The sequence below is a fragment of the Callorhinchus milii genome, unplaced genomic scaffold (genome assembly GCF_018977255.1).
Source record: "Callorhinchus milii isolate IMCB2004 unplaced genomic scaffold, IMCB_Cmil_1.0 Scaffold11, whole genome shotgun sequence".
NCBI lineage: Eukaryota > Metazoa > Chordata > Chondrichthyes > Chimaeriformes > Callorhinchidae > Callorhinchus > Callorhinchus milii.
Genome location: NW_024704752.1, coordinates 6,758,631 through 6,780,227, shown reverse-complemented (window position 1 = coordinate 6,780,227; position 21,597 = coordinate 6,758,631). Strand labels below are relative to the sequence as shown.

The window sequence follows — 21,597 nt, the reverse complement described above, 5'->3', positions numbered from 1 at the left end:
AGTTAGTTACTATACATGTGAAACATCATTCCATCAACTCTTCTGAATTGCATGTTCTTTGAAAACGTGTCTGCCAATATTGTCCCTGCAGTCAAAGCCCTAGTGTACAATACTGAAATGGATTTTTAAAAGAGCAAATCTTAAAGTACCCCCACGATTAACACCAAGAGAGTCTTATGTGTCTAAAACATATATTCAGGGTGAATCATAGGACTCCAGGCAAATCGCTTAGAATAAACTGGAGGGTTTGCTTGCAGTTTTGAAGGAACACTATTTGAGGTAGACAGTAGAACGTTTAGCCCTTTAAAAAATATTGTGTTGCAAGCACAATCTAGTCAACATACTAGCATTGGTTACCTAAAGTGATTTGCAAAGCCACAGGTTGGTAATCTTGCTCCACATTAATGAGAACTACCTGCTTGCTGTGTTGTGGAACTTTTGTTGCATAAGACTCGTTTCTTCATTCAACATTGCTGGCCCTTGGCCCTGAATGGATTTTCCTCATTTTGTTTTGTTTAGAAACTTGATGTGTGTTATTCACCGGATGATCGAATTTGTGGTGCGTGAAGGACCCATGTTTGAAGCCATGATCATGAACCGAGAAATCAACAACCCCATGTTCAGGTTTTATTCTTAATCCATTATATGTCTTCATCATTTACCTTTTGTGGTTTGGCATTTGGGAGAATGTAAGAATAGTTGCAAAATGCACTTGATTTCAAGTTTGAAATAAGTTTTATTGGATTTTTCAGATTCCTCTTTGAGAATCAAAGTCCAGCCCACATTTACTACAGATGGAAATTGTATTCAATACTGCAGGTAATCCTACTATTCTGCATAGATATGATTTAGTTAAATATGGCTTGACAACTTGATTAATTATTGTTTCAAATTGTGGCTGTTCCTTCTTGACAGGGGGACTCGCCAACCAAGTGGCGTACAGTAGATTTCCGCATGTTCAAAAATGGCTCACTGTGGCGACCACCTCCTTTAAACCCATATCTACAGGAGCTGCTGGAAGAAACTGAGGCACGAGTTGAGGAGCATGTGAAAAAGGGCCAACTGAAAGAAGAGTATGTTACAATAATACAACTGTTTGTGGGACACTGCTGTGCGCAATTGGCTGCTATGTTTCACCCACAAAATACACAGTCATTCTACTTTACAATATACTCTGAAGTGCTTCGTGTTTCAACAGCATGATAAGGTGCTATATCAAATACAAGGATTTTCAAGCTAAAAATAGTAACTGATTGCAAATCCATGTTTACTAATACTACAACAGTTGCAATGGACAGAAATGGATAAGCAAACTTCTTGCATTTTAATAACATAATACCTTTAATATTGCAATGACAGAAGTGAGGGTTTTTTCGACTCCTTATACAATGCAAATTTACTGTGGAGCAGGTTTACATTAATCCTTTCTTTTCTGGCACTTTATACTTTAATGCAAAACAAAAGTTTAATGGTGAATCAGTAAATTCTAATAGCAAATCGTAAATTCTAATAGATCCAGGCAAGCTGCTGTTGTCAGTGAAATTAGTATTTTCTTTGAATATAATTGAGCTATGAAGTACAGCTTGAAATGATGTACTAAATCTATTTTTTTTTTTGTATTATTGAAGTCAAAGAGATAAGTTGGAGGAGCTGCTGCGTGGCCTGACGCCACGGAAGAATGACGTGGGCGATGCCATGATCTTCTGTCTGAATCATGCGGAAGCTGCTGAAGAGATTGTGGAATGTATTGCTGAGTCTTTGTCTATTCTCAAAACGCCATTACCCAAAAAGGTTTGTTCTGAAGCATGATGTTTGCAGATCCTTAATTTCAAGATCCTCACATTTGTCTGCAAATCCTTACCGCCTTATTATTACCACCTGGCTACCTCTCCGACCTGCTTACTTAACTCCACTGCTCAGCTGGCTCTAGCTTCCTGCTAGTCTCTCGTCCCCTCTGCTCCATCATCGGAGGTCGTGATTTCACCCACTACACCCCGAAACTTTGGAACTCTCCCTCAATCCCTCTGCCTTGCCCCCACCTTCCCCCTCTTCAGCTCCTGAAGATCTTTCTCTTTAACTGTGCTTAAGGTAACCTCTGCAGGCTTAGAGTCAGGCTCCGCCACTTAAGCACTCAGATGCTATCCCATGTGAAGGGTGCTATACAGTCGATGATATTGTTCATACCGTATAAATGTGAAACTAGACCAAATTAAACTGGAACATATAGAGCCTAAGTTTCATATGGTGTGTGGGATGTTTATGTTTTTTAAAATAACACAAAAATCCAAAATATATTTCACCACCCCTTATGCTGCCTCAAAAGAGAGCTGGGCAACTTGTAATTGTTCATTGAGCATGGCTTCCCCTGCATCAGCTCTACAAGTTCCACCCAATCCTGCCAGCAAGTGCTAGAGAGGCTATGGCCAAATGCATTGCAAGTTGCACGCGTCCCTTTCTACACCTCTTGAGCATGGGCCCTGCACACCCAGAGAATGAGGGGGTTGGGGGTGGGGGTTGGAAGTGTGTGGGTGGGTGGGTTGGTCGTGTGGGTGGGTGGGGGGGTATGTGTGTGTCAACAGCAGATTTCAAAATTAAACTTAATCACAAACCAAACTTGCGTTCCTTAGGTTGGTTAACTATTTTATATTCCAGATTGCCAGACTTTATTTGGTCTCGGATGTTTTGTATAATTCTTCTGCTAAGGTTGCAAATGCCTCGTACTACAGAAAATTGTAAGTATTCATGTTTACAAATGTAATAATTAATTTGATAATTTGGTCGTGAGTTACTGAACAAATTATTTGGTATAAATGGGTGCAAATGACCTTTTACATATAAATAATCTGTGGTTGAAATAAATTGGTATAGTATCAATTACATAATGGTCCAGATCGCAAATCGCTCTTTTATCTTCATGGTGACTGTGCTGCACTTAGTGCATCGACCACATTTTTTTAAAAAAAGCCTAGAAACCAATTAAATAAGCAGAGTTTAGGTTTCATTAGAAAGAAAAACATTGGCCATTTTTTCAAGGAACTATTAACTTTATTGAGGAACTTTATCAAAGCCAGTGCAGTGCGTCAGCTGGGTTGAAAATAAGAAAGGAAAGCAGTTAAGCAGTGGCTGGATGCAATATTTAGATTTTAGAATTCTATGGATATTGGGAGAAAGAGAAATCTGATGAAGATGAGCTCCAGCTCATGAGGGCCAAGGAACAATGGCACACTCTTAGAGCAACTTTCATTTTAGAGTGAACATGTTGAAGTGCTTCATAAAGAATACATTAAGAGTAGGAAATGGTGATCTTAATGCCAGTGTTAAGTGTAATGGAGTGGATGGAGTTGGTAGAGAGGAGGTTAATCATATGAAGATGGAACAAAGTGGGATTGAATGTCTGCTTTCCAACAGCTAATTCCTTTATCCAAACTAATCCATGCAGCCAACCTACCAGTGACTGGAAGGCTTGAAAAGTCTCCATTTAATCTCAGTCATGACTACAATGACATTGATGCCTTCTTGGTTTTACTGCTTTGAAACACCTCCTTATGTTTTTATACATATTTCATTATTGTAATTGGCAAGAGGTTAGACTCATTTTATTCACCCGCAAGTACCACTGTCATTACACTTCACAGTAAATCCCATGTTGCTGTTTGAGATGTTTTGATGACATGGTAAGGTACCATATCAAATGAAAGCTTTTTAAAATTATTCCCATTTTCGGATAAAATATACCGTATTTATCAATACAATCGGAACATTTAATCATTGGGAGAACCTAATTAACGAACTCTGAGCTTCACTGCTTGTCAGTATTTGGCTGAGTTCCCGCATTGTCCCTAGTTTTTCCTCATTTTGCACTCTCTGCTGGTGCACTTTGACTAGCTTGCATCAGGAATTAGTTTTTTTTAGAATTTTCTATGTTATGAAACAGTTGACTGGCCCAAAAGCTTCCAACTTCTGAATAAAATGTGCAAACCACTTGCAATATTGCTTGCTGCCAGGAGAGGCTGTTGATGCTATGTGCAAAGCTCTGTATGAGGTTCTGATAAGCCTTAGCAAACTCAGTTCAGCAACTTGACTACCTCTTCAGGCATCGCAGACTGCCCTAATTGTGTTAAGGATTATTACAAAATTTTTGTGGGTTATTGTCATACCTTATGGTAGAGTCCCAAAGTGATTTTTGCACCGTGGCTTACTTTAACTAGCTGTTATATGGACAACCAATGCTCTGTGCCAGCAATATCCAACAAACAGCACTGTGAAGGACAAATCAAACTATTTTTGTAAAAGGTTGCATGAGGGAAAAATATTGGCCAGCAGATCGCGCCTAATTAATTCCATATGATTTTTAATCTCCATCTGAATGACCAGAATTGGCAGGCTGGACAGTTTAGACATCTGCTAACAATGTAGCTCCCTTAATCCACAAGTGTTGGCCTCCATGAATGTTGGTCTAGAATATGTATTCAAATCCTGTTTTTGATCGTGAAACCTCAACTTTCAGACAGAGGCCAGAGCCAAACCATCTAATTCTGTCAATGGTTGAACTGATGTAAAAAAAAAAACACCCGGCTTCAGTTGTAGCTTTCTTCTTTCCTCAAGCATCATTAACAGTCAGAATTTGCACAGGTTTGTGTAAATAGGACTTGTCTGAGCTTTCAAACTTGTTGCAGCTTATCAGCCACTTATACTTATGTTTGGGAAGTCCAGTGAAATTGAAACTTTCTTGAGCAACTGACTTGCTGTTGCACTACTCAAGATGATCTTGTTGCAAGATGATGAAGTTTTTTTAAAATTATTGAGTCTGACTAGATTGTTCAAAGAAACCTGCTGGTACTGACCTGCAGTCCTTTCTCTTCAGTTGTGTAGACCCCAGTTTATTTACTGAATTTAAATGCGATTTATTTTCTGCCATAATTAATTTTCTGCAATTTGGAAATCGATGTGGGAGCAATTGAATACTGTAGAAGCTAATCTGTAGATGAGTAATGAAGGTTTTTGTTGTTCAGACCGGAATGTAGCTGATGCCAAGGAGATCCTCTTAATCTGTTGTGCTGTTGAAGGGGATTTTAATCTGTGATTAGAATCCCTGCTAGCACAGCAAATGCATTTGTTTTCAAGTATACACGTGGAGCTGAACTGGCTCCAAGGTGATGTGTGCTCGGCAAAGGAATGTCAGAAATGAGTCAACCCTCTGCGGTTTGGTTCTTGAGCCAGGAGGATCCATGCTACTCCAGGACATTGATGATGACAGATCAGTCAGTCTGCCTCATCAGCAGGTCTTGGAGGGGCAGACCTGTCACTGGGAGCAGAGATTCTACCCACTCAGCTCCCATTAACCCTGTGAGCCTAAACTCTAAAAGGTAGGATGGTCCTAGCTGGACAAGCAGTAGGAAGTTTACCAGGCAGTGCTTTCAATGGTGAGCTAGGCAGTTTTAGCTAGTTAATCTCCCATGAGTACCACAAAGCACGCTCTGGGGTTCCCACTTGCCGACTTGACATCTATTACTCTTTGGAATTGGGTAAGTAGGTTGCGTCCCTCCAGGGAGAGAGTGTGTGATCCAAATAGGGATCGAGGTAAATGAATAGTTGGGGCATTTAGAACTGATAAAGTCAGATCAGTACACCAGGTGAGTTTGTATTTATTTGCTCAATGCTGATAAGCTCCCACAGAAGGAGAAACGTATATATTTTCACCAATGGCAGCATTTCATACTTAAAATGTTTCCAGCCTGCATGGTCACAGCAGCAAACTTTGAGAATGAGGGTCATTTTCACAGTTTCTCTTCTGTGTTACTTGTTTACACTGCTTATGCTTATTGATAATTACTTGTTTCTCAAATAAGACCACTGAAAGCACAATAAAACGATATAGTGAAAGTTAGTCCATGCTGAACAAAGTACTTTAAATCGTTATATTAAAACAAATTGGAAACCCTAGCTATGAGTTAATTTGTTTGGTTTGCCTCACGCATTGATATTTCTGTTTTACTTGCAGTTTTGAATCTAAGCTATGTCAGATATTTGCAAACCTTAATGCAACGTATAAGTCAATACAAGGTCACTTACAGTCGGAGAATTTCAAGGTAATTAGATGATTACTGTAACCACTTTAATTGGTCAATCATTTTTAAAGGCTACGCACATTCACATTACATAACAGATGTGTGCTACTAAGTGGGGCAATGATATTACTCTGGCCGTCCTCTGAGACTTTGGTTACTTTTTTGAGAGTTACATCATCTGTTTGCCGCAGCAGTAACTCAACGTGTGCTTTAATGTTTCAGATGTTCTGTTCTAAATGTTTCAACTGCTGTGTGTTCCAGGATACCTCAACCATAACTGCATGGATTTGATCTTTCGTAAATAAGTTCTTGGAACAAATTACAATCCCTATTAATTAATTCCGTCTCTGATTTGTTGCTGCTGTCACTTTTTTTATGATGTGATGTTGGCTTGAACGTGGGCAAATTTTCTTGTACAAACAAATCTCTTCTTGAAAGAATGTGTTTTACTATTTACAACTATGCGTAGTAGGCTCCAGACCCTCCTCCGGAGGGCCGGAGAGGGAAGCAGGGTTTCCTAGGAGCTGAACTGACTTCAAGGTGACATACTTAGCAATAGAACGTTAGAATTGTCAATATTCTGTGATGGCCTTAATGGTTTAGTTCCTGAGACAGGCAGTACTGCAGTTCTCCAGGGCACTGGCTCCGCAGCAGGACTTGGAGGGGCAGACCAATCACTGGCGGCAGGATTCTTCCCACTCCATTCCTGTTAATTTCTCAAGCCAAAGCCCTAATAGGTAAGGTGGTCTTAGCTGGATAAGCAGCGGGAAGCTTGCTACACAGTACCCTTAATAGCAAGCTATGCAGTTTAGCTGGTTAAACTTTTGCAGTACCCCAATACGCATTCCGAGATCCCCATATTTAAACCCTTACCAACTTAAATCTAATACCGTCCAAAATTAGGTCCCTCCAGGGTGAGAGTGTGCAATCCAGACACAAGGAACTTTCCATATGTGGGTGGCGTATAATCCCAACTCTAATGTGGAACTCAGTCTGGTTTGCATACTCTTAAGCATGGTGATGGGTTTCCACATATGTTCAACATCTGCTGACCCAAAATAGCAAGTGTTAAGACATATAGTAATTTTTTATATTGCAGCGACTCTGGATTGGGGAAGATTGCGGGACGAGGGGCAGTATATCTACCAACACCTTGGGGCTACCATCGGTGGCTGAGCCTTCAGTCACTATGTCACTAACCTTTGGAACTTCTTGACTTTGTCTGGCCTCGCCTCCTCTCTGTTTGTCTTGAAATCCCATCTTAAAACCTATTTCTTCGACCACGCTTATGGTCACCTCTCCCTTTTCCCATGCTCGGCCGGCGTCTGTCCCTGCCACTGTGATGTGTGCTGAGACGTAATCCTACGTGAAGGATATGTATAGGTTGTTATAAATTTACTCCAGAATAGCTTGTTTGTCTGAACTTTTCTCCTGATCCTTTTTTTAATAATAAGCTACTAAAAATGAGGCCATCTTGCATCCTGAATGTAAATGTTATCCGATGTAATATCTGTCATTTTCATAAACCAAGCCATTGCGCTGTAAAATTGTAAAGCGAGAACTCTTGTGTGGCAAAGCTGTTTTCACTAGTATGCTTTCTGCTGCATTTCAGAGAACCCTAGAAAATTGACAGCACTGAAAGAGGCCTTTGCTGAAACTAGCTCACTCCTGTTGGAGCTATGTGCTCGAAACCCATTTATTTTCCCTCTTATATCTCTTTCATCTTTTTCCTCATATTTATCCAATCCCTTTTAAGTCCTGTTCCAGACATAACTTGGAACATCCATTTTTTTTCCTAACCTCTCTTTCTTATCCTGCAGACGTAGGAATGCTGTTTAAATTATATCAGCAATTATGTTTGGGTTTTTTGTATTGCCAGTAGTGTTTTGGGAGCAGCAGTTAAAGTCAAACTATGTCAGGAGCCAGCAGTTTGGAAGCATTTCTTGTCGATCTACATTTCATGCTGTGTGTGCAGTATACATTAGGGACTTAAAGCACAAACGATGGTGTACGCCAAACAACATAAAATATCTGTTTGAACGGTTTCAGGCATTTGGCTGCTAATGACAGATTATTTGATGATGGAAAAAGTTGGCCAGTTATGATGATTCTCGCTGAGCTCCTGAATTGATTAACTGGGTTGTGGGGAGAGCAGAGAGATAGGTCTGTAAGGAAGACCATAGCATGGAACCATATGGTTCAGCAGGAAGCTATTTGTCCCATTGTATTGGTGTCAGTGCTTATACCTTCAATGAAGCCTTGCATCCCGATTCCAATTTTGGATGCTCTTAAGCGTGGTGATGGGTATGTGTCAGACACCTGGCTGACCCCAAAAAATCAAATTCTGTGCTCTATCATCCTACCCTTTAATACTCTTCCTCCACATATGCTTCTCTAATTCCCTTTTTTTTAAAACAAACTGCTCTAATGAATTAGCAGAAACTCTTGGCTAATGGAAAAGGGCTCAGCGACGAGTTATCAGTAGTGCTGAGTTAGGCATAATACATAAATAATTGTGGATGTGATTTTGACAGCATGATGACTTAAGAAGTGATGGTGGCAAGATAAAATGGATTGTGTTATCATGAGTTTTACTGTATAAGGAAAGAAGGTGATGGAGGAAATTGGGGGAGGGTATTGTAAGAAAAAAATTAATCTGAATAAAAACAGAGTATCTTGAGAAAAATGAAAGCAGTGAAAATAAATTAAAATAAACATGGGAGGGGTGGAAATGACCAAGAAGAAAGAGAAATGTAGGTCGTGTCTCAGCAGCCAACAACAGCACATAACACTGGCAGATGGCTTTCTGTTCCAACAAATTCAAGCAGTGTGGGCTACAAGACAATAACTCCGTACAGATCTGTGAACTTTATTTACATCCTGTTTAGTAAAGTGTCTGACATTAAGTCGCTGCAGTGTAACGTGATGTCGCTGTTTGTGACCTTTCCCCAATTGTTTTTAAAGCAAAGGGTGATGGGCTGCTTTAGAGCCTGGGAGGACTGGACGGTTTATCCTGATGCCTTCCTCATTAAACTTCAAAATATATTTCTTGGCCTCGTGGACCTGGAGGAAGAAATCAAAGAGATCTCTAAATCCCAGGTAGTTCAAACTATGGTCAGTGAAACCTTTTTTGTACCTTTTCTTTGAATGTGTAATTTAACACAAAATATTGTATTTGTTCATGGGCCAGACTTTTATTTAAATTAATCAATAACACTTTTCAGTTCATTTTTAATTTTGCTGTGGCAGTGCCTAGCTCATATTGACTCTCCCCACTTTGTTATTCCCCAGGCTATCTATCTTGGATTGGTGGACGTTGAAGAGAACAAAGATGTTGTCTGTAAGCGACAGGTAAGAAACAGTGATCAGTGAAGGCTGTGCTTTGTAAATATAGACATTGGGTTACTTATTCTACAGAATCTTAAAATGGCTATTGGTAAATGTGCAGTGAAAAGTAGCTTGGGGGCAATCTTTTAGCTATTTTCATGAAGTGAAATGGTCATCAAATTGAAACATACATATCCAGATGAAGCATTTTTGGTGTGGATTTAAAAATGCACCTATGATTGGTGCATTTTAAAAGAAAACAAATATTTCAGTATGTTTGTAGATCACAGTGAGTGTCTTGGACTGTGACAGCACAATGCATCGATAAAGACCTTAAAATGCAATATACTTAAATGTGCAATGATTGTCTGGTGAAATAAGTGATCAAATTCTCAACTGATATTTAAGGATCGGTAAGTTACCATCCATGTCATAGTTACAGCAGCCTCTGAAACCAGCAAAAAGACGTACTATAATTATCAAGTGCAGTTGACAAGAAAAAAACATTATACCGAATGTGAAACTGCCAATGGTGAACTGATAACAATGCTAAATATACACGTCTTTCATTTCTCTATTTTTGCCCATTTTAACGTACTTTTATGGTTTAGATTCCTTTGCCATTTACAATTCATTAATATTCAGTATCATTAGTACTTTTGTTTTTCTTCATCCACTAATTACAATAATCTATCATTTTAATTTGCACGGAAATTGAAGTTTCAGAATGCATTGATGGGAATTGAGATGATTGAGTTTTTTACTTCTTAAAAAAAAGTTCTATACTTTGTAAATTTTACATGTGCAAAGCTGCATGAAGCGGTGTGATTGGATCAGTTAAGGTAATTTAAGAATGGTTAGGCTATTGGATTGATGAAATAGGCAGACAAGAAGCAGTGAAAATTAACAGTGTACGAGTAAACAATGCATGCACATCACGTTGCATTCAGTTACTCTGTGTTTATGCAATGGCATTTCATATTCTGAAATCGAGGCGTTTATGTGATTAAAAATGCAATTAATTGAAGCACTATTTGAAAATGCCCATGGGGTGATCAAATCACGTCACACTTGTTTCCTAAACATCAGCACCATCAATGTGTTTTAAATACGTTTTTAGAATGCTTTGAGACTTTCCCACGGGAAGTGTTATAAAATATTGGCAAACATTGTAAGTAACAACAATACTGCTATATTGCAAATTGTTGTTTTAATCATCCCAGGTGGTACACGTTGCATAAAGTAACCTACTGTGGAGGAAGTTTGCTAGCAAAATGTCACTGATTTCAATGATATTCAGAAATCATCCTTGTGGTTCATGCCTTGTTTAATTTGGATTTCAGCAACACAACTCATTTACAATGTTTGCCAATACTTTGTTAACATTTGCCTGGCTTTCAATAGGATGTAAAATCGTCAATTTGTTTTTCAAATGAGTTGAAACACAGTTAGAAAATGAAGGAACTGAAAAAGAGTGGTAGATTGTCCTGATCTATTTGTAGAATCTAATGTTTGACAAGTGATGTAGTTGTGGTAACCATGTGGATTGTATATTTGATAGCCAGAGCCTGAAGAACTGGATGGAACACCTGTTGAGGAAGAACTTGATGGAGCACCATTGGAGGATGTAGATGGAATCCCAATTGACGGAACTGTTTTAGAGGACCTTGATGGTATACCATTGAAGGTGCTAGATGATGACCTTGATGGTGTTCCAAGTAAGTGATTGTTTTATTTTTGAGATTTTTTAAATTTGGAAACCAAGGCCCATAATGCAAGAGGGAATTGAGAGGCATAGATAAATCAAGAGGTAGCAATTAGAAGTTTGCAAACTTGGGACTCCAATGTCTAGATTGCAGGAAGAAGGAAAGACGGAGGAAAGATTTGCACAGTCGAGATGTCCTGCAAAAGAATTAGCTTGGAGTAAAAAATAATAATAATAATCCTTGCATTTGATATGGTGCCTCATAACGTCGTTGAGATGTCTGAAAGTGCTTCACAGAATACTATAAAGTGAATTGACTATGTTTCTGGGCAAAACGTGGCAGCCAATTGCACACAGCAGTGTCTCACAAATAGTCATGGATTGAGTGACCAAATTATTCCACAACTCTGAACTACCTAATATATGCAAAATACTGCAGATGCTGGAAATCTGAGACAAAAACAGAAGTCGCTGGGAATACTCAGCAGGTCAGGCAGCATCTATGGAGAAAGGAAAGTGAATCAACGTTTTGGGTCCACGACTCTTTGTCAGAACGGTTGATGTTCTGACGAAGGGTCGTGGACTAGAAACGTTGACTCAGTTTCCTTTGTCCATAGATGCTGCGTTGACCTGCTGAGTCTTCCCAGCGACTTCTGTTTTGGTACCTAATATATATTTTATATTCAGTAATACCTTGGCTTTTTAAAGTTGTGGTTTGGTTTACAACTCTGGAGTGGCAGGATATGGATTTGAACTGCAGTTCCACTCAGCAGCAAGTTTGGGAACTTGGTCATGTCACAGATATTGCTACTCCAATAATATGTAAAATCCATTGGGTTGTTTAAAGGAGGCGATAGATACTTGGGAAATACGGATATCAAAGAATAACGAGAAAAGGAAAAAAGGATTAAAATGGGCAATGATCCAATTTCTACTCTTTTTATGGGTCTAAAGAGTGAAGTAGGAAGGAAAACTTAAATGACTTTGACAGTAAAGACAGAATCTGCTCACATGACAGACTGAGCAACAGCCAAGATGCTATCATGCAGTCTTCAGTATTTTATTGCTTCATTTTCTCAATCCATTGTGCCTTTTTATAGCTCCGTTCCCATTTCTGATTAAAAGACCTGACTATAATCCTACGTTTTTGGCTAATTGTTTTTTTTATTAACTGTCTTTATTTTTTCATCAGTCGATGGCCTTGAAGAGTCCAAGAAGTTTCAGTCGGTGTTTAAAGTTGCTCCTTCAAAATGGGAAGCTGTAGATGAAGCACAATTAGAATCTCAAGGTATGTTGTAAAATAATTGTTTAACATGCTCGCAGCAATGCACGCAAAATGGAAATGTCTGATTTATACCAAGCTTTTACGAGATTTAACTTTACTAACAACTCTAACGCTTTTGAGAAAGCACCTTTTTGTTACTGATTAAACTAGCAGCAAGCATATTAGCAATTATTGCCTTCATTAACGCTGTGTGCTATTCTTATAGCTGTAACGACGTCAAAATGGGAGCTTTTTGATCAGCCTACCGAATCGGAAGAGGAGGAACAGCAAACGTATGTTGATGATTTGACACTTCGTAGTGGCAGATGCGCAACAGGGAACAGTGGAAAAACAGCTTATTGCACTGGAGACAAAACCCTAAGGGCTGAGAAGGAATGAACTCGCAATGAGTTCTGATCATTCTTGTGAGTGGAATGAGCTTGGTTTTCCCTGTTCTCCATTGTGTATTCTCTTCTTGCAGTGGCTGTGAGGGTGTTTTTTTTTAATTTTCCTTTAAATATGCAGTATTGCAGGGATGAAAAGTGTTTAATGCACTATTAAATGATTTGAACATAAAGCATAGAATGGGGCCTCTTCTTCACCACCACCCTAGCCGCCAGCACCTCCAAATCAATCAAACAAGAAGTCTATAATCGTAGATTTTGAAGTGAATATTGGGGTCCACACCCCAGTCGTGGTATAAGTAAGCCTGTGTTATAACAAAGCACTTTATAAAGGGGTTCTACAGTATTTGGTGGATAGAAAACCATGTCTTCTTTATATGAGACACACTATTATGAGTTATTTTGTAATACAGTTGGGAAGTTTTTTCTTGAATGTTATAAGGATCCAAGATTGTGTGTGTGTGGTGATTGACAGAGATGTTCAGCTGAAGGAAAGCGATGAAGATGATGATGACGATAACTCTAGGTCAGAGGAACAATATTATTTTTCCAACCCAATGAAAGAGGAGCCAATGGAAAGCAGGCCATTGAAGTACTCTGAAATGTCTGAAGAAAAGCGTGCAAAACTTCGAGAAATTGAGGTGAGATTCCCTATGTTGTATTGCTCAGAAAGTTTAGGTTAAGATTATTCCTAACTAGTGCCGAATCATAGCTTCACAAGCAATTATAAAAATATTGGATACTGCGAATTTTGTGATGTGTGTAGAGATGCCTGAAGTGTTTTTGTTAGCAAATCAGCTGTTTCTGATGTTTGTAGTTGACCGTTACACTTAACCTGTTTATTTTTCTCTTACCTCCTCTGTGTTCAAGATACCAAGCAAATGCTGCATTATAGTTACACGGATAGCAGTCCTCTGGTACCTTTCCCAGTGGTCATTCATACAATAATAATTGTTGAATTTGATATAGCATCTTATCGCATCTTTGCGACGTCTCAAATGCTTCACAGGTGCTTTATACTGTAAAGTAAATTGACTGAATATTTTGTGGGAGAATTTAGTGCCTGAGCTTCAGTAAAATCCTGAAAATTCATCGCTCCAAGGGGAAAGGGCTCAGTGGCGAGTTAGGCATTATGTATAAATACATAAATAAATGTGGTCGGGATATTGACAGCATGATGACTTTAGTGGTAGCAACCAGTTAAGCCAGAGTTATCAGTTCACTGTTTGTCATGAGGCACCTCAACTGAGCAGAGGGTTTACATGGTATTAATGCGGATTTGCTGGGCATGCCTTTGCTATTTTCCTGGACTTTATAAACAAAAATGTAACATTAGAATTAAATTGACTTGTGCATTCCTGCCCCCAAAAGGTCATTATACTTTTGATTTAAATAACATTTCAGTACCACAAGGTGATGTTGTTTCTTCTGCTCAAATTCCTTTAAATTTTCAGACCTTGGTTCACTGAGGTCTGTCAGCAACATTGGTTTCAGACAACAGCCCTTTGGTCTCCAGTGGTTGTCAGTTCTCAGTTTCAAGAGCTGCCAATCCTAATGATTGGTTATTAAAAACTCTTGTACTAAGCGCAGGGGAGGGATGAAGCATAATTTCTTCGTCGGTGTAGAAGAGACAGGGAGGCACACTCTCCGTATATAATAGAAATAAAATAAATCTGGAATGGCTTAATAGATTTCCAACAAATGACTCGGGTCTACCTCTCAGTTGATAGGTTTCTGTTTGAAGAGGCTTTTTCAACATAAAGAAACAAAAATGGTGTTTGGATTTTATGAAATTAGCTTGTTGGTGGTGTGTGGCTCCTTTTAATTACAAATTTATTTCACTTGTTTTTCAGTTGAAAGTAATGAAGTTCCAGGATGAGATAGAATCGGGAAAAAGGCCTAAAAAGGCTGGTCAGAATATTCAGGACCAAGTGGAACATTACAGAGACAAACTGCTTCAAAGAGTGAGTACCGTACACATATCATTCTGATTTGCTTGTGCCACGGTTTCTTAATGAACCATAATGTACCTTCTGAAACTCTGCCTCAAACCCTCTGCTTAGTCCGCTCGTTGACTGTCTTTAAATCACACCTGAAGACCTTTCTACCATCATCTCCCCTCTCCCTGTTTCGGCATCGCCACCACTGTTAAGCATTCAAATGCTACCCCACATGAAGGGCACTATATAAATGCAAATTGTTGTTGTAATTGATGGTGCTCATATATCCCATCTTCTTTTTCTCTGGGGTGGGTGGGAGAGAAACTCCTGAATGTCCCAATCTTAGCCCTCTTGTGTTGGGAGGGAGAACTGCTGGCTGAAGAGATATATTGGTGGAGGCACTGTGCTGGCCTCTTCACACCCTCAACCTGTGTGCTGATTTTCCTCGCATGAGTAGACAGAAAGCTTTCTGTGTTTAGATTTCTGTCTCCCCATTCGCCAGTCTAAATACGTCTCCCCAGAACACGGTTCATTCAAGAAAGTGCTTGATGTTGTAATGGGGAGCTATTAGGTTAGGTATTCTGGGAAGATCAGATCAAAGGCCTTCTTCATCCGTATCTCTTTCTTAACTACTGTAACCAGCACTCATAGTAGTACAAACAAATGATTGACTCTGCAACAAGATATGACCTGCTTAAAGTGAATAAAAATGTGACAAATTGTAAGTTAACAAAAATGAAATGAGGTAATCCCAGTTGATACAACAGCATTTATTTAGCGCCCCTCATGTAAGGTAGCATCCCGGAGTGCTTGATAGTGGCGGAGCATGACGCCGAGCCGGAGGGAGGGGGGAGATGGTACGATCGAATATAAAGGTCTTTGGGTGCGATTTCGGGAGTAGTGGCTGAAAGCACAGCCACCGATGGTGCAACAGAGGGCACAAGAAGTGGGTTGGGGAGTAAGTAGGTCGGAGAGGTAGGGAGGTGTCAGGGCATGAAGGGATTTGAAAACTTGAACTCAATCAGTTTGATGGTCATTACTTTGGGTTAAGGGTCCAGACAGTGGGGGCAATTTGTTTTGATGCCTCTACTCTAGAGAGGGAAAAATGCAGCCAGCGAATTCAGCACCAGGAAAGTGTCAAGCTGGCTGAGATCCTTCCTCTATTTTAAATTTTTAAAATATTTTTGCTTGCATCATTTTGTTAACTGAATGCTTATTATACCTGCATTGTGTGACCTTAGCTGTGTTTTTGTTATGTTTAGGAGAAGGAGAAGGAAATGGAAAGAGAGAGGGAACGAGACAAAAAGGACAAGGATATAATCAAATCAGAGGCACGTGTAAAAGATAGGAAAGAACGGGAGAGTTCTTCATCCCCTTCAAACAAAGAAAGGTACAGTTTTAGTCTGATTGACACTTTATGAAAAGTTTGAGTAAATTGTGTATTTTGTGCATAAAAATGCAGTAAAGTGTAGATCTGTATTTTCGTATGTTAAGGATACCACAAGGGTCAGGTGTGTTAAATAACTTCACCTTTCACCGCACTTTGCTTTGTCTATCGTTTGCTTTGCGCATATATATGAAAGCCAATCTGTTTTTGAAAGAGAATGACTTAGTCAGTTATATATTAATAATAATAATCCTTGCATTTGATATATTTAGAAACACCAGAGTATAGGAAAAAAAAGTGTTTGCTGCCTCATAAGATGGTGAATTCTGTACTTTGTTAGGACTTTAAGTATTAGGACTGATTGTGTTAATTAATCTGTTGCTGATTTGACAGGAAGCGGAAACACAGTACATCTGTCAGTCCGACTCGCATCAGCCGGCGTGTCAAATCTCCATCCCCAAGGTCAGAGCGCTCCGACAGATCACGTACCAAAGACAGTCCCCACTCCCGATCACATAAAGAAACCCCGAAAGATATAAGTAAAAAATCCAAAAGGTATGTTGTATGTGGAGCCCATGTGTTAATTTACTGGGTTTGGTATATTTATATTTCGCCCACGAAATGCAAGTTGTTCTACAAAGCACTTTGAGAAGCACAAAGCATGTCTCAAAGCGCTTTGCAGGATTCACTGTCAAGCGGTGTGACTCTGTATTTCTTGGGGAAACGCCACATCGAATTTGTACACTGCAATGTCCTACCAACATCCATGGAGAGAATGTCCAATTTTATTTTGGGATATTGGGGCCGAGAAACTGCCTTCTCTTTTCGAATAGTGCCAGTGGACCTTTAACATCCCCCTGAACAGGCAGATGGGTTAGACTACATTTGCAATACTGTGCAATTCTGGTCACTATTATAGGAAGGATATTGTAGCATTGCAGAGTGCAGTGTAGATTTACAAGGGTATTACTAGGGATGAGCTTTCAAGAAAAATTGGATAGGTTGGAGCTTTCCTCTTTTGAGATGAGGTGATTAAGAGGGACCTGATAGAAGTATTTAAGATCATGAAAGGATTCATTAAGGTGGAAGTCAATCAGCTGTTTTACACTTGCAGCTGTGTCCAAAATGAAGTGGCATAAATATAAGATGGCTAGTAGCAGATCTAAAAGTAAATTTATGAATAATATTGCTTGCATTTGTTATAGTGCCTCATTGCTTCATGGAATATACTGTAAAGTGAATTGACTGTATGTTTTGTGGGTGAAAAGCAGCCAATTGTGCGCAGCAGTATTCCACAAACAGCCATGAAGTGAATGACCAATTTTATTGAGTTCAGGAGGAACTTCTTTGCTGTAAGCGGTAATTGAAGCAAAAAGAATCAAGATTTCTAAGAGGAAACTTGATGCATGCATGAAGGAGAGGGGAATAGAGATGTTAGGAGACGCAGAAGCTCGTGTGGAGCATATACACTGACATAGGCTATGTGGGTTGAATGGCCCGTTTCTGTGCCTATCATTATCTGTCATTTTATGTTATATTCTGTTTTTTGTTAAATCAGTGGCGTTAAGACTGAGAAGTAGATACTTTCCTACTTGAGTACCTCATATCAGTATCAAGCGCACAAGTGAAATGTAGCATAGTGGGATGCGAAAGAAGCTCCATCTCCTCTACACAAACCTCAGATAGAGCACTCTGTGGTGAATTAATGTGACATTTTCTATTTACAACACCAGACATTTGGTTGTTATTCCAGATTGATTGCCAATCTAGAGGCAGTTTTATATTGTTGGCCGATGCACACTTGGATGTGGTTTGTGGCTGCTGATTTAATGTAGCAGGTTTCATGTTTCACTCATTTCAGGGTCCTGCAGGTGACAGGAAGAACATCTGCTAACCTTACTTTCTGTAAAGATCAGCAGTCAACTGCTATGTGGCTTTATCCTCCTTTTGACTAATTTGCAGGCTCAGAACAATGCTAAATAGGGTATTAGCCCGGTTCAATTCGTGGCACTCTTCTCGCTGAGTCAGAATGTTGAGAGTTTGAACTCACAGTTTAGGCTAACAATTCAATGCAGTGCCGCATTGCTGGAGATGCCTTCAAATGAGGCGTAAAACACGTCTCATTTAGGTGGGTGTTAAAGATCCGACAGCACTATTTGAAAAGAGAAAGGACTTTCTCCTCGTGTCCTGGCCAAGATAAAATTTGTCATTTTTGCTTCATGGCTATTTGTGGAACATCGTTATAGCCACTGGGGGCAGGGAGTCATCCCATGCAAATCCTGCAAACCAAAGTCCTAAAGGGTAGGGTGGTCCTAGCTGGACAAGCAGCAGGAAACCTTGCTAGACAGTACCAGAAGTTATGTGATTTTAGCTGGTTAGACTCCAGCAGTATCCCAACCCACACGCTGGGGTCCCCAAGGCTTGGCTCTTGTCAACATGTGCCTAATACTTTCTGTAATTAGGTAAGCAGGACGCGTCCCTCAAGGAGAAAGTGCATTCAAACAATCTATCTCTAGGAGTTTCCATGTATAGGTGGGATGCTTGGAATTCTCAGTTTGGTTTGGGTACTCTTAAGCACAGTGACGGGTTTCCCCATGTGTCAGACACCCAGCTGACCCCAAAAATATTATATGCAAATTGACTGATGTGTTTGTCCACAAAATGCAGAATCTACTGCGTGCTTTGAGATATCCTTTCCTGACGTGAAAGTTGCAATATTAAGTGCAGTTATTATTAAATATTTGAGCATGATAAAACTGAAACATTCATATATTGAAGTCTTTTTTTGCACTCAACTGTACGTGAACCCAAATTTACAATGGAAGAAAACCCATTAAATGCCCCAAATATAACCTCAGCCTTGCAAGGTATAATTACAGTGACTGTAATTGGTTCTTGCAGTGTGCGATCTGACCTGTAGAAAGATGTGCATGTTTGTTTAATCGAGGAGATACGTGGCTCAATCATCACTGTTCCAGCATTGCCAAACTGTGCAATAGAAATTCGTTTCAGAAAGCAATTTACTGGCCTGAGCAGTGGCAGACCCATGCACCATCCACTCTCGGGTTTGCTTGTTACATTCTCCGGACATTACGCTGAAGTATTTTCCTTATGCTGTCACTTTGAATCAGTAATACTAGATGTACATGGAAAACTAATCCAAAATGTGTGATCCGATCTTTTCTGACATGGTCTAAGTGTATGCTATTGAGCCGCGCGCAGTAATTATTGATGAACAAAATGTCAGTTGAAATCCTGCAAGTTTTCCACTATTCTAACTATTTTAAATATGTTCATTATAAGATGGGCTGATCTTATTGACATGAGGCATTGTCTTAAATGGGTTTCATTTGTGACAGTGGATAGCTTCAATAATAATATTAATAATAATTCTTGCATTTGATATAGCACCTTATGTCATTGAGACATCTCAAAGCGCTTCACAGAATATTGTAAAGTGGATTGACTGTATTTTGTGGAGGAAATGCAGCAGCCAGTTGTGTACAGCAGTGTCGTGGATTGAGTGACAATTATGTTGGGGGAGAGGGATATCCCTGGAAAATTATTATATTATTTAAGATATCCAGTTTCTGTTTTTCTGAACCTGGTACATAAATTGGATTACCCGATTTAGCGCAACATTGTTGGGATATTGTCTCAAGATAATGCCACTTTTATATTCATTAGTTAATTATAGGTCATTATTTTTAGCGCAGGTTCTTTGGTTGAAGCTAAGTGATCTATGTGAATAATTTTGAATAGTTGCTGATTTTTACTATGTTCCTATTGCAGATCGCGGTCTGGCTCACGGACGCCTAAAAGGTCGAAACGGTCACGTTCGAAGACGCCCAGGAAATCGTCTAAAAAGTCTAGATCCCAATCCAGATCTCCACACCGATCGCACAAGAAATCCAAGAAAAGCAAACACTAGTGAACTGTCCACAACCTTTTCTGTCATTTTTAGTTTTGTCCTGTGCCTGAAACAAACTGTTAAGGAATCTTATTCCTGACTTTTTTTTTGAATGCACATATATTCATTATGAATATTCAACTCCAGTAAATCTGTGTGCTTTTTTTTGTATATGAATGAATTTGACGACTTTAGTGCTATGGCTCCCTAGACTTGTCGTATAGATTGTGTAAAAAAAACAGATCCTTTTTATGTTAGACTTCTCATCAGAAACCTCCGTGTCTCCACCAGCAGTAGTCGTGTCGTATTTGAATAGGTGTATGAGGAAGCCTGAAGCAGAAATGTTTTCCTTTTGTAATTTTTAACATTTCAATGAGAGTTGAATAAAAATCAGCACAGAAAATTATATAATTTCTTCTTTTGTAATAAAGCAAATGCCATAATGTTTGAACCATTGAACCATTAATACAGTATTTGAAGAAAATGTAGCCTAATACCGTATGGATTTGTTCACCCAGCGGTCTTGACACTTGACTTGGAGTCTATATCTTTCATTTGTCACGCAGGCTGCATTTTAAAACCGTTCATGCAAACTTCTAATTCTCTGTGGTTTTAGCAGCTTATGACAAACTGTTTGTCACAAAAGCTGCAGCTTGGCTATAATTTCAGCCAGCCTGCTTAATCTGTTTGATGTGGAATTCAATATGCAAAACTGATAGTATTTGGAATATGAATTAGAACTCCCAACATCATATGAAAGACCCTGTCTTTGTTGTAAGTGCTATTGTAGATCTCACCACTTTTCCATCCTCCAGGACCTTCTAAAACAAAAAAAAATGACCTTTGGTTAGGACGTTGAGATAGTTGAGCCTACAAACCTCCAAATGCAGTCAGTCGTGCTTCTTGTTCAGCTCGAGTGAAACTCTTGTGTTGGAGCAATATGAGGAGGGAATCCTACCAACCATTTTCCTCAGCTGTTTTCAGAAGACTCTTGGCTAAGAAAAAAAAGATCCTTTATTTTTTAGTTCTGCGTTTTCTTGTCAATAAATTGCAATGTAAACTGTTCCAGTTCCATTGCTGTTTTTGTTTTTGAAATTCACAGAGTTAAACCCGCAGTGCAAGGTGAAGATTACTTTTTGAGTACAATACGAACATCATTCTTTCAAAATCGGACATTAGATGGGGCGGCCCAGCCTCTCGGATCTCTATTCCAAGCTTGGTTGATTTCTGGCAAGGATTTTTCATGTGTTACAGCGTTACACACAGACTGGTTAAGCTCTCAGGGTTCAGGTAAACAACTGCAGAGCAAGTTAAAATATTGGAAAGTGCAGATAGATCAAATACAAAGCAATGATAAAATGTACACTTCTCCCACATTACCCTAATGATTTCCACTACCCTTTGCCATTTAATCTTATCTACAAGGTGATCTTCAAATGAGAAATTTGTACGGTGTTATACATAAATCTGACAGTAAGTTATCACCACATAGTTCTTGGTGTTGGAAAGAAAATGTATTATCTTGATCTCCACGTCTATTTTGATTGTAGTTTTGTCCTACAAAACCAAGTTTACTTACTAATGTAAATGGC

General features: G+C 39.2%; 1 protein-coding gene across 5 annotated transcripts in view; it reads left to right on the top strand.

The window, feature by feature from the left end:
- Positions 1 to 20,408, top strand: part of LOC103177998 (U2 snRNP-associated SURP domain containing) — a 46,937-nt gene extending 26,529 nt beyond the window's left edge. For 3 of the 5 annotated variants that reach the window (XM_042339009.1, XM_042339008.1, XM_042339005.1), the window contains 16 exons: positions 520 to 624; positions 753 to 819; positions 916 to 1,073; positions 1,626 to 1,791; positions 2,653 to 2,732; positions 6,002 to 6,089; positions 9,033 to 9,182; positions 9,360 to 9,419; positions 10,957 to 11,113; positions 12,293 to 12,388; positions 12,591 to 12,657; positions 13,244 to 13,409; positions 14,622 to 14,732; positions 15,971 to 16,098; positions 16,489 to 16,650; positions 19,888 to 20,408. In XM_042339009.1, coding sequence (XP_042194943.1) covers positions 520 to 624; positions 753 to 819; positions 916 to 1,073; positions 1,626 to 1,791; positions 2,653 to 2,732; positions 6,002 to 6,089; positions 9,033 to 9,182; positions 9,360 to 9,419; positions 10,957 to 11,113; positions 12,293 to 12,388; positions 12,591 to 12,657; positions 13,244 to 13,409; positions 14,622 to 14,732; positions 15,971 to 16,098; positions 16,489 to 16,650; positions 19,888 to 20,026 — 1,900 coding nt within the window. In that variant the 3' untranslated portion in view covers positions 20,027 to 20,408. The remainder of the gene's footprint in view (positions 1 to 519; positions 625 to 752; positions 820 to 915; positions 1,074 to 1,625; positions 1,792 to 2,652; positions 2,733 to 6,001; positions 6,090 to 9,032; positions 9,183 to 9,359; positions 9,420 to 10,956; positions 11,114 to 12,292; positions 12,389 to 12,590; positions 12,658 to 13,243; positions 13,410 to 14,621; positions 14,733 to 15,970; positions 16,099 to 16,488; positions 16,651 to 19,887) is intronic. The other 2 variants (XM_042339006.1, XM_042339007.1) reach the window with 2 other exon arrangements.
- The last annotated feature ends 1,189 nt before the right edge of the window (positions 20,409 to 21,597 follow it).